Source organism: Geotrypetes seraphini, chromosome 5, assembly GCF_902459505.1.
Source record: "Geotrypetes seraphini chromosome 5, aGeoSer1.1, whole genome shotgun sequence".
Taxonomy (NCBI): Eukaryota; Metazoa; Chordata; class Amphibia; order Gymnophiona; family Dermophiidae; genus Geotrypetes; species Geotrypetes seraphini.
Window position 1 is genome coordinate 213,997,852 of NC_047088.1, and position 13,532 is coordinate 214,011,383.

Genomic DNA, 13,532 nt, shown 5'->3' on the forward strand with positions numbered 1-13,532 from the left:
TGTTCATATAAAGGATACAACCCACTAGATGTGAGAAATGCAACAAAACTTAACTCCTAATCCAGGAAAAGGCCTCAGAATTGGAGCCTACGCGTAGTCCTATCATGGACTGAACTGTCAGCGTAGTATACCACTCCATAGAGTGGTATAGAGTAAGGCTGTAATAACAGAGGATATACCTTAAGGTCTATTTATAAAATTATTTAAAATAAACACTTTTGATATGAATATTTTAGTATGGACTTTTAGGGTTTAAATCTACTAATTGAAAAAATATAAAAATAATACATAATAAAAGAAAAGAGTTTATAGGCTCCAGGTTTTTTGGCCTATGATTGGAGCTTGGAGTGGTATACTACGCTGACAGTTCAGTCCATGATAGGACTATGCGTAGGCTCCAATTCTGAGGCCTTTTCCTGGATTAGGAGTTAAGTTTTGTTGCATTTCTCACATCTAGCGGGTTGTATCCTTTATATGGATGTTTAATCTGCACCAGCTTGGAGCAACCTTTATAGAACAGTGCTTAGTGTGAATTTTTCCCAACGCCTAATTTGCAAGCCATTTACTGAATCTGATCCTATATACATAACCAAACAGTCTTGCATGTGTTAATATTCTGTAACTTTTATGTGTACAATTGCCACCTAATTTAAGGTGAATTTATAGAATGTGGGGATTTATCTAATGTTGCTTCAGTCATACGTGAATATTTACCACTTTTACATCCTAAAGTTCTTTTTAAAGATATGTTTTAGATAAGTATATCATAAAATTATAGTATATATGGTTTGACAATTTGCTTTAATCTAAAGGATAATCTGAGCTTTGTAGAAAGTAGAAATGCAGCCACTTGTTATATTTGTTGGAAGTTTATGTTCTTTTTTTGTTTGTTCTTTCTTTTCTCTTGTAAAATTATTAAAAATGTATAAAAAAATGTTAAAATTTTCCCTTTGTTTTCAGAAAAAAAAAATCACTGTAAGCCTTGTGGAAATATCAAGCAGTACTCTAAAGAAATATTTTTATGTAGTTTCTGTAACTTGAAACTTTCAGTTCAGTATCATAGAAAGCGATGGCAGGCAACGACCATGGAGCAAAACTCCAAGTTTATTTATAATTTAATATACCGACCATCTACATGTATCTGATCGGTTTACAGTCCTAAAAATATTAAAATAAATGTATGGGGACAAAAATTTAAACTAAATGAGAACAAAGACATGGACATAACAGGACATGAAAGGAGTAAGGGGTCTGCTATAGGAACTTGATGGCTTAAGAGAATAGTTACAGCTCTAAAGTGCTTTTCATCTCTATCACAACAGCTAACACAAAGGTTGACCGAATTTTGGATTCGGCACCAAAACCAAGCCAAAATCTGGGTTTGGGGGTTGGCCAAAAGTACTACTAGGGCATTTTCATCTGAAACCAAAACTCCTCCCCCCTCCCACCCCGAGCATCAGTAGGTCATCCCCAGGTCTACTTAACAAGCCCTGCTTGGGGGTAGGAAAGAACTCCATTCCTGCTGAGAGTGCCCAGTGCTTTCTATATGAATGTATTCTGCAGGAAGCCTTCACATCCATTTTAAAGCAGCAATGGCAGCGGCAATGTGCATACCAGAGGACATGAAAGAGGGGATGTTCTTTCCTACCTCTAGAGGCCAGTAGACCACCAGGGCTTGTTAAGGTTGGCCTGGAGAAGATCTACTGATGCTCAGGGACTTTTTTTCTGTTGGGGGTGCTGCATCTTCCACTTGGGTGGGGGGGGGAAAGCATGACTTTTTGGTTTTGGCTTCAGTTCCCGCCAAACAGAACCATGGGTTTCGACCACAAATTTGTGATTTTGGCTGGAACCAAAATTACCAGTTTCAGTCTGCCTCTAAACTAACATCCAGTTCAGGGTGGTGGAGGCTTAAAAAGGTGGTAGATATGAAATGTATCGGTGGTCCTTGGCCATTTCTAGCGGTCACGATTGGCATGATTCACATCAAAGTCCTTCAGATTCTTCAAAATAGGTGAATTCTGCTGCACACCTTGTCACTAATATTAGAAATGTTTTGTAAAATCATTTGTGTGATACTTGATTTTCCAGTCATTTGATGAAGAAAATAATAAACAGTGTATGCTGATTCTCAACGATCCCACATCTCCTTTCATTGGAACATGGGACTTCACCTCTTGTGCTGATGAACAGTATGTTGGCATTTGCCAGAAATTTCAAGGTACAGTATATATAAATTATCCCATTTCTTCTGGAATACTTTTTTTTAAATTATTATTAGTAACGTCCTCTTTGCCAACTGATGAGGTTTTACTAAGAGTCATGTGATCTTATTTGGATATTTAAATGTATTACTCATGTTTTGTAGACAAAGTTCAAGGTGTTACATTCAAGTATACAAATTATATCCCTGTCCAAGTAGTTTTGCAATCTAAGTTGTACCAGAGGCAACAGAAGATTAAATGACTTGCCCGAGGGCACAGTGTGTTAGTGGGGAAATGTAGAATTTACCCACTAACACACTAGTTTCTCTGATTTGCAACTACTTCTGGTTGCAACCTACTTCTCTGGTTTGCAACCTATTTCTCTAACCCTCCACTCAGAACGTAAGAATATCTATGCTCAGACCAGTGGTCCATCTAACCCAGTATCCTGATTCCACAATGGCCAATCCAGGTCACAAGTACCTGGCAAATCCCAAATACTAACAACACTCCATGCTACCAGTCCCAGAGCAAGCAGTGGCTTCTCCTATGCCTGTTTCAATAGCAGACTATGGACTTTTCCTCCAAGAACTTGTCCAAACCTTTTTTAAAACCAGCTATGTTAACCACTATTACCACTTCCTCTGGCAATGCCTTCCAGAGCTTAACTATTCTCTAAGTGAAAAATATTTCCTCCTGTTAGTTTTTAAAGTATTTTCCTGTTACTTTGAGTGTACCATATTCTTGTAATTTTTGATGGAGTAAAAAATCGATTCACTTTTACCTGTTCTATACCACTCAGGATTTTGTAGACTTCAGTCAAATCTCCCCTCAACCGTCTCTTTTCCAAGCTTAAGAGCCCTAACCTCTTTAGTCTTTCTTCACACAAGAGGAATTCCAATCCCTTTATCATCTTGGTCGCTCTTCTTTAAACCTTTTCTAATTCTGTTATAACTTTTATGAGATATGGCAACCAGAATTGAATGCAATACTCAAGACGAGGTCAGTGATACAGAGACATTCTTATTAGTTCTATTTAGCATCCCTTTTCTAATCATTCCTAGCGTCTTATTTGCTTTTTTTGGCTGCACATTGGGCAGAAGGTTTCAGCATATTGTCTACGATGACAATCTAAATCTATTTCTTGGGCACTGATCCCTAAGGTGGACCCTAGCATCTGGTAACTATGATTTGGGTTATTCTTCCCACTGTGCATCACTCTGCATTTGTCCACATCAAATTGCATCTGCCATTTGGATGCCAAGTCTTCCAATTTCTTAAGGTCTGCCTGCAATTTTTTTTGCAGTCTGTATATGTTTTAACAACTTTCAACAGTTTAGTGTCATCTGAAAATTTAATCATTTCACTCGTTGTTCTAATTTCCAGATCATTTATAAGTATGTTAAATAGCGCCAGACCCAGTACAGATCCCTGTGACACTCCACTATTTACCGTATTTTCACGCATATAACGCGCGCGTTATACGCGTTTTTACCTACCGCGCATACCCCTCGCGTGTTATACGCGTGAGCGCGGTATACAAAAGTTTTTCTACATAGTTCCCACCCCGCCCGACGCCCTATTCACCCCCCCCAGCAGGACCGCTCGCACCCCCACCCCGAACGACCGCTCGCACGCGCTCCCACCCGCACCCACGATCGGAGCAAGAGGGAGCCCAAGCCCTCTTGCCCGGCCGACTCCCCAACTCCCCGACAATATCGGGCCAGGAGGGAGCCCAAACCCTCCTGGCCACGGCGACCCCCTACCCCCACCCCGCACTACATTACGGGCAGGAGGGATCCCAGGCCCTCCTGCCCTCGACGCAAAACCCCCTCCCTCCAACGACCGCCCCCCCCACCTGGGGGCGCGGCCTGAGGCACATGGTCGGGTTGGGCCCATGTGCCTCAGGCCGCGCCCCCAGGTGGGACCTAAGGCTCCAGGGCCTATTCTGATTGGCCCACGCGCCTTAGGCCCCACCAGTAGGCGGAGCTTGGGGACGAATGGGCCAATCCGGCCTCATTCCGTCGTTGGCTGCCTGCCGGACAGGCGGGTTTGGCTCCCGTCTGTCCGGCCAACTACCAAAGGTACGGGGAAGGGGGGTGGGGGTGTCGTGGGGGTTGGCCAGGGGGGTCGCGGGTCGGCTGGGGGGGCGGTCGGAGGTTCTTGGGGGGGGGGGCGGTCGTTGGAGGGAGGGGGGTTTGCGTCGAGGGCAGGAGGGCCTGGGATCCCTCCTGCCCGTAATGTAGTGCGGGGTGGGGGTAGGGGGTCGCCGTGGCCAGGAGGGTTTGGGCTCCCTTCTGGCCCGATATTGTCGGGGAGTCGGCGGTCCTTCGGGGTGGGGGTGCGAGCGGTCCTGCGAGGGGGGGGGGGGTGAATCGAACGTCGGGGGGGGCATCAGGTTTTCAGGGTGGGGACAGGACTTCAAGGGGGAGAGGAGAGTCGGGGCGGGCGAAAGGAGAGTCGGGGTGGCCAGAGGAGAGTCGGGGCGGGTGAAAGGAGAGTTGGGCAGCATGCGCGGTATACGTGTGTGCGCGGTATATAAAAATTTCTGTACATAAAGTTGTGTTTTTCGCGCGCTATACCCGTGTGCGCGTTTTACACGGGTGCGCGTTATCTATGTGAAAATACGGTACCCTTCTCCATTGAGAAAAATTACCATTTAATCCTTCCCTCTGTGTTCTGTCCAATAACCAATTCCTAATCCTCAACAAATCATTGCCTTCTATCCCCTGACTCTCTTTCTCAGGAGCCTCTCATAAGGAATTTTGTCAAAAGCTTTCAGAAAATATAGTTACACTATGTCAACCAGCTCACTTTTATTCACTGAGGCCCAGATTCTCAAAACTTTAATGCCATCACTAAACAGTTTAGCCTGTACACATTATAGCGGCGGATTATCAAAACGGATTATCTCTGTCAACAGTGAGCTTTCTACAGTCTCCGACAATGACATGCAAATGGGCTATTCAACATTGAAATGAGCCCTCCGATGGATTCTTAAATAAATGCCAAGCCATTTTCGAAAAGTGGCGTCAGCTTTTGGCGACAAAAAATAAGTGACTGGTCCAGGGGTGCCGGTACAGGCATGACAGTGTCAGAGACTGCTAGAAAGCCGTGTTGTGATGCAGGGGGAGAGATGCTCCTCCCCTGCAGTGGTGGCAAACACCTCCCCAAGCAGCAGGAAAGATGCTTCTCTGTCGTGCAAGTTTAGGGCATCGATCGGATGCCCAGTTTTAATATTAACGACATCATTTGCATGCTAGAATCAGAGAATGTAGGACTACACGGAAAACCACATGGTGAGCCTGTTTAAAGCATCAGGTCAGTCAAACTGGTTTAGTGATAATCATTAGTTGATCAAAGGCTTTAGTGCATCGAGCCCTGGATCATGTTACACCTAGTTATATATACTTATGTTGGCTCCACTACAATTTTGAATCTGTTTCAAAATTATCTTACTGACTTGCAGGGTCATAAATGGTATAAATCAGTTTATATGGCCCAGGTAGAGCATTCAGCTCACAAAAAAAGAGAAGGGTTTGAATGCAATAAGAAAATGTTACAACTTTTTTGTTTTTCCAAGAGTTTATTGAAAAAAATGCAAAAAGATACACAACAATAAACAATGCAACCAATAGCCCATACAATCACACCCTCCCACCCAGCCAAAAGTCATTCTTCGGGATTCTTCAGTATGAGACAAAACAGTCCAAATCAAAACAGAACCCTCCTACCTCCCATCCCCCCCCCCAAACCCCCATCCCATATGTGTGCAGAGAACAAAATATGAAACACAAGAGCAGCTGGGTGAGACCACTAGGGAACCGATGACCACTTAATGTAGGGATCCCAAACCTTCAAAAACAGAGAGAGGCGATGGTGCATGAGAGCTGTCAATTTAGACATATGAAAAATAAAAGCTAATTTCTCCAATAGATGCTGCCTAGTGGGTGGGTGAACCTGCTTCCACTGTGTAGCCAGCAACAGTCTACTAGCTGTGAACACATGAAAAGCCAAGGTCTGACAGGAGCGCGGCAGCGCCTCATGTGGCATATGCAATAAAGCACTGCCCATAGGTTTACGAATGGGCCTGTGAAAATTTTCAGAAAGAATGTCAAACACCATAGACCAATAGGGGACCACTTTAGGACAATCCCACCAAATGTGCAAAAACGTACCTCTTTGCCCACATTGCCTCCAACACAAGTCAGATGTCTGCGAGTAAATATGGTGCAAGCGAACCAGTGTAAGATACCACTGGTAAAGCATCTTATATCCATTTTCCACCAAGGAACTAGCAATTGAGGGGTGCAGCAAGTGTTTGAAAAGATTGGCCCACCATCTAGGAGCAAAGGCCCGCCCCAACAAAGTCTCCCATACTTATATACTCCCATGTATATAAGTATGGGAGACTTTGTTGGGGCGGGCCTTTGCTCCTATGTATATACTCGCATACTTATATATTCCCATGTATATACTTAATAGGTGGAGCATTTTGGGTAGTAAGTATCTTATAAAACCGAGTAACACAACCCCGACCACAACTGCTACTCATGGCCCATTCCAACAAGGTCTCCGGGAGCAGCAACTCACCCAGGGCCCTACGCCAGAGAAAGTCACAAGCTTGGCGGTAGCGGAAGAAATTCAGGTCCCCCAAGTTGTAGGCCTCCCTTAAGTCCGAGTAGGACACAATCTTGCCCTCCTCAAGAAAATCCCCCAAATCCACAAGACCTTGAAGGGCCCAAGTTTTAAATTGCGGGTCCAGCCGACCAGGCGAAAACCCCTCTGCCACCTAAAGCGGCGTAGACAGAAAATGGCACCTACCAGAAAGCAAGCGAGCCCGAGTATGGGCCCAAATGGTGAAGGTAGGAGAAAAAAGTTACGACTTTTTCAGTGCAGTATCCCTTGTGGAATGCTCTCACAACTATGATAAAAGAGAAAAAGAGATTTGGAAAGAATTAGAGGGGCCCTTAAAATGTTTCTCTCTTTGTGTTTATGAGGGAAGGATGACTTTGAAGGTTAGGGTATAAGGTATGCTAATTGTATGGGTTATATCTGTGGTGTATTGTAGGGGATGACTTTGTATTATGATGTAACCTCTGTTCACCGCACAGAGAAGAAATTTTAGAAGATATGGTTTAAAGTATTAATAAATAAAATTAAAATGCTGAGGCTTTACTCTCTACCACGAGAAGAAAGAGTTGAAGCAATTGATTTGCCTGCTATAAGTAGATATCCAGGAAAACCACTATACCAGTGGAGGGCAACTTAGGGATAGCAGCGATCGTCCCTAAACCTATTTTCACAGCTTTAGCAATGATCACTTTTACCGACCCGACTCGAAAAACGGCTCATCATGTTTTTCCCCTCAATCGCCCATTTTCTGATCCAGCCATGCAAATTAGCTAAAACCCCATGCAAAGTAGCCAAGCAATTGATGTACTAGCATCGCTTGGCTATGCAAAAAATTAAATAAATAGGGGTTTTAGCTATCGAGAAAAAACGACATGAAACTGTGTTTTTGCCTAGCTGCTTGGGGTTTTTTTCGATGGCACAAATATTTGCATGTGTTACACATGCAAAATATCTGTCCCATAAAAAAAAAAAGAAACAAAGTCCCCCACTGCCAATGAAGGCCCTCCCCAACAACTCCTGATGAACGCAGCACCGGGAATCCCCCTCCCCTAATGAGAGAAAATTAGCAGGAGGGATGCCCACTCCCTCCTGCCATGCCATCCCCACCTCCCAGGAGAGAAAATTGGCAGGATGGATGCCCACTTCCTCTTGCCAACAGAGGCCCCCCAAACCATCCCCTACCCTCCTGAAAAAAAAAAGGCAGGAGGAATGCTCACTCCCTTCTGCCAATGGAGCCCCCACCAACCATCCCCTACCCGTCCGAAAAAAAAGGCAGGAGGGATACCCACTTTTTCTTACCACTGGATGTTCCCCTGAACTCCCCCCCCCCCTTTTGGTAGATGTTGGGAGCTGGAGGTAAGCACAGTCCCTCCAGCTTCGAGGCCCATCCGTGGAAAATGATGGGCCTTCCCCTCCCTGGTGTACCATGTGATGTACAGGTAGGAGCCTAAGGCCCTGATTGGCTCAGACACCTAAGGCCCCTCTAGCTCCCAACGTCTACCAAAGATTTAGGGGGTTCAGGGAGTAGGGGTGGGGTTCAAGGGAACATCCAGTGGAAGGAGGGAGTGGGCATCCCTTCTTCCTTCTTTTTTTGGGAGCAAGTGGGATGGTAGGGGTTAGTTGGAGGGGAGTCGGTGGCGCTGAGAGTCCAGGATCAGGTGGGGGCATGGCGCAGGGGTATTCAGCCAGGCAGGAGGGAGTAGGCATCCCTCCTGCCATTTTGCTGCCCGGGGGGGGGGGGCAAGGTGCCAGTTCATGGGGGGTCGTTGGGGAGGGCCATCAGCGTGGGGTTCTTTTTTCTTTTTGTTTTAATGGGGCAGATTATGCATGTATTCTGCAATGCATGCAAGGAGACCTAAGAATATTTTTGAGCTAGAAAAGTTCTGCATGAAAGAACAGAAAAACATTCCAAAAGCAAAAATAGACAGACTCTTACTTACAGGAAACAATGAGAAGCTGCTATTTTTGCCAAAAGAGGTATTAAGTGCTGATTTAAAGGATACCCACACTTTTGCATATGCTGTATTCACTGTTCTCCTATTTTGAATCTTGTTTAAAAAAAAAAAAAAATCCCAAGACAATTATTTACTAATATATACAGATAGATTTTATGTTTTAACCTTGTACCGTGCAGAAGCTTTCTGCTTCTGTTCATTTACTCCCCTGTTTCAAAATCGTAGCGGGATTTTTAGTGTCAGCCGTGGCAGTAACAGCTCCGAGGCTCATAGAATTCCTATAAGCGTCGGAGCTGTTGCCACCTCTAAAAATCGCTCTACAGTTTTGTAAAAGTGGGGGTTAAAGATTTATTGAAACATAGGGCTCCTTTTACAAAGGTGCGTTAGGGCCTTAACGCTCACAATAGCACGCATTAAATTCCCGAGCGTGCTAGCCACTACCGCCTCCTTTTTAGGAGGCGGTAGATTTTCGGCTACCACATACTAATTTTGTGCGTGCGCTAAAAACCCTAGCGCACCTTCGTAAAAGGAGCCCATAGTTTTAATCAGTAGTGTCTAGTCTTTTTCACACAATTTTATTAGCAACATTCTCCATCATGATGATTTCAGCTGAGGTCCTTTACCTTGATGTCCCAGAGCTGCACAGCAGCAAAGATATGAATTGTGTTCAAAATGGATTATACAGAACAATATCTCCAAGAAAAATAAAACTGTCAAACATTGAAGGAAAAGAGTACTAGTAAAACATTGATCTATTTTTACAGTATGAATATATTGTAGACTATGTAAAATGACTTGCCAGCTATGTATTTGTATTTTAATTCTACCTTAAACTAATATTCTCAAGATTTATTTTGTGATAACTTAAGCATTTTGTTTCTTGGCTAACAGACAACACAACAAAACAGGATAGCCCTGAAATCGAAACTTATCAGAATTACCATTACAAAATAATCCAAAGCAACCTGACTTGGTATGATGCTCTGTCCGAGTGTGTCAAGAATGAAATGCATTTGGTTAGCATCACAAATCAATATCATCAGGCTTTCCTTTCTGTGAAGGTCAATAAACTACTTAGTCCAATGTGGATTGGATTATCCAGCCAAGATGTAAGTTGACTTTGCTTTCTTTCATTTTGTATTAACTGGATACATTAGTATAGTCTCAAGAACTTCTGGATTGTAATTAAGTGGCAGGGATACTTTATCCCCTCTCCTTGTGGTTTCAAGTTTATTTAAAATTTCTTATACCGCCCAATCAAGCCTTCTAGGCGGTGTACAAAAATGCCAAAACAATGTGCCAAATGAAATACATTTTAAATAGAAACAGACCAGGGGAAATGACAATTTTTAAGACGTTGACATACGGGAACAAAAGGGAAGAAGGGTTAGAACTACAATTGATAGAGAGAAAGAGAACACACAAGGGAAAGAATAACAAAGGGAGGGGGAACTGAAGGTAAGAACCTTTCTTGAATTTTAGTCGCCCTTAAAAGGACAGTTTACGTTACAAAAGCATCGAGAAAGAGAAATGTCTAACTTCACCTTAAGATTGGCAAGAGGGGATTTTTCACTTAAGTAATTTGGGATTTTTCACTTAAGTAATTTGGGATACTGTGGTTACATGTTTTTTCTGATCCTAAACCAGAATATAATAATTTATTTATTTTCAGGGCAATTTTCAAAGGTGAGTAACTAAGGGCTCCTTTTACGAAGCCGCGTTAACGGCTTTATCGCACACAACTTTTTAGTGCGTGCTAACCCCCGCGCTAGCCGAAAAACTACCACCTGCTCAAGAGGAGGCGGTAGCGGCTAGCGCGGCCGGCAAATTAGCGCACGCTATTACGCGCGTTAAACTGCTAACGCGGCTTTGTAAAAGGAGCCCTAAAAGTAGGCCTGATGGAAAAATTGCCTTCCCCTCCTCAATAGGTTAAACTACTTGTGCTGTACTTTGCCCATGAGGTAAGGAAGCAGGGATGGGTTTACTCCAGTGGTCTGAAACGCAAACCCTTTGCAGGGCCACATTTTGGATTTGTAGGTACTTGGAGGGCCGCAGAAAAAAATAGTTAATGTCTTATTAAAGAAATGACAATTTTGTATGACGAAAAACTCTTTATAGTTTATAAGTCTTTCCTTTTGGTTAAGTCTTGATAGTAATATTATAATTTGTAGCTAAAGAGACATATGATAAAGAAACTGTTTTATTTTACTTTTGTGATTATGAAATACATACCGAGGGCCTCAAAATAGTACCTGGCAGGCCGCAAGTTTAAGACCACTGGTCTACTCTGATATGTGAAGAGATTTCATCCCCCCACATTGTTTTACCTGCATACATATAATGTATGTGGGTTTAAAAAGCCCTCATAAATAGTGTGGCCTGTGGGATTTTCAAAGGAAAATCATTTTGGAGGGTTTTATTTGGTTGTTTTTTTTTTTTTTCAATCAGCTTGTAAGCCAACTAAAAATAGCCTTTTTTTTCTCCTATTTTTAGAGATACCATATAATTAAAACTATGGCAGCAAATCCATTGCTTAAAAATTTGTAAATGCAATATATATTTGAATATAAACCGAGATTTGGGGGCTAAAAAATGGCCCAAAAATGGGGGTCTCAATTTATATTTGAGGCACCCTCCAATGATGGTTCTTTTTTCCTCCCCTCCTCACCCAATGACCAATGCTGTTATCTTCCATTACCACCCCACCCCACCCTCGATGTCCAGCATTGCTATCTTCCACTCCCTCCAATGACTGGCACCGCTATCTCCCCGATGACTAACATTGATATCTCCCCATCCCACGCCCAATGACTGACATTGCTATCTCTCCCACTCTCCTGATGACCGGCACTCCTAATTTCCATTACCTGCTCCCCCCTGACCCAGACCAACATCACGCTTACAGGCCCGATGCTCTGGAAACTGTTGCCGATGCTCTGTGCTGGTGAGGTGAAGGACCTTGAGTGTTTGCGCATGCTCAAGGCCTGCTGGCTCCCATCCTCTCCAGGATACTCGGAGTCCAGTAAGCCTTGAGCATGCACAGATGCTCAAGGCCCTTCATCTGCACAGTATCAGTGACGGTTTCCAGAGCATCGGGCCTATAAATGGGATGAGAGTCTGGAGCAGGGGGGAGCGGGTAGTGGAGGATAGGAGTGCCTAAGCAATTTTTCTTCAATTCTTCAGTGCTGCTGTTGGCCTTCTCTGTACTTTTCTTTTGTTGCAGTCCACCCCCGAAGGAACTTTCTGTTCCTGCTTGGATGGACTGCAGAAAAGGAACGGTGCAGAGGAGGCCAGCGGGCAGTGCAAGAGAATTGCTCCCACACTGGCAACCTCTTGTAGCTTTCGTGATGAGGGGGGTTTCAGAACCGGGTGGAAGAACTTTTAGTGGAACTGGGGGGGAGGGGATATGGAGGAAGAAGGGTGAGATGCTGAATGGGAGGGGCAGAGAAGAGGAATGGGGGCACATGGTTGGAGGGAAGGAGAAGAGATATGGCACATAGTTGGAGGGAAGGAGAAGAGATGTGGATAAAAGGAAGTAAAAGAGGATGGAAGAGATGGTGTACATGGAAGGAGGGAAGGGGAAGAAATGGTGCACATGGACAGAGGGAAGGGGAGAAGAGATGGTGAACATAGATGGAGGGAAGGGGAAGAGATGGTGAGATGGAGGCAGAAAAATTGAAAACTGAATATGAAAATCAGTGTCAAGGATGTAGTGCAAAAAGTGAAGGAGAGGAAAGAAATGCATAAGGAGGCCTTGGAAACAGTATTAAGACCACAGATGGAGTAAAACAAAATCGCCAGATAACAAAGGTAGGAAAAATGTTTTTATTTTCAATTTAGTGACTGAAATATGTCAATTTTGAAAATTTATATATGTTGTTTTTATATTTTGGACTGTTCAGGAAAAAATGAATTTCTTTCTATTTCTTTTGTGGTATACTGTGTGCAGAATCTGGCATATTAGGGTTTTGTTTGTGTACAATAGTACTTTTAGTTTATGGGTTTGTATTTGAAAAGGTTTTTAGTTTGTGGGTTTGTATTTGAAAAGATTTTCTGCATATGTGACAGGCCAGGTGTTCTGGTGGGGATAGAAGTCCAGAAACTTTGGTTGGTGTCGAGGCCCCAAGTAGGAAAATACTTGTCATCTCTCCTTCAGCTTTTTTGGATTTGAAACAGCCCCAGCTGAAAAATTAGTGATTTCTTATGGCATGATCCCTGACAAATGACGCTTTCTTAACTTCAGTTTATATTCGAGTCAACCTTTTTTGGGTAGAAAAAAGGTTACCTTGGTTTATATTTGGATCGGTTTATATTTGACTATATAAGATAGTCACATTTTCAATTGTTGTCCTAAAGGCCTTTTCCCCAAAATCATCCACTCTGCTTACCCCATCTCCCCCAAGACCTACCTGAAAGATGCCCTGATGGTCTAGGGTAGGTTGAGCAGCAGGGATCTCCTGTGGCCACTGCCCGTTCCACTCTGATTTTAAAATGACAGTATCAGCTGGGGATTGCTGCTGGCCACCCTACCCTAGACCACCTTAGCAACGATTAATCAACAGCAGTAATTAATATTGTATTCAAAGCATATGTTCCTTTACAAATTTAATATTTTCTTCGGTGAAACATTCCATAAATGCCACATTTAAAAACATTTTAAGCAGATTATTTGTAAGATGAAGTCACTGTATTAAGACAACCATTTTAGTGATGATTTAAAAAGTCCTGGATGAGCTGAAAC

The 13,532-nt window shown here is 43.4% G+C and overlaps 1 protein-coding gene across 3 annotated transcripts in view; it reads left to right on the plus strand.

Annotated features, from left to right (window-relative positions):
- Positions 1–13,532, plus strand: part of LY75 (lymphocyte antigen 75) — a 187,761-nt gene that overhangs the window by 115,998 nt on the left and 58,231 nt on the right. For all 3 annotated transcript variants that reach the window (XM_033944549.1, XM_033944550.1, XM_033944551.1), the window contains exons 24-25: positions 2,089–2,218; positions 9,683–9,900. In XM_033944549.1, coding sequence (XP_033800440.1) covers positions 2,089–2,218; positions 9,683–9,900 — 348 coding nt within the window. The remainder of the gene's footprint in view (positions 1–2,088; positions 2,219–9,682; positions 9,901–13,532) is intronic.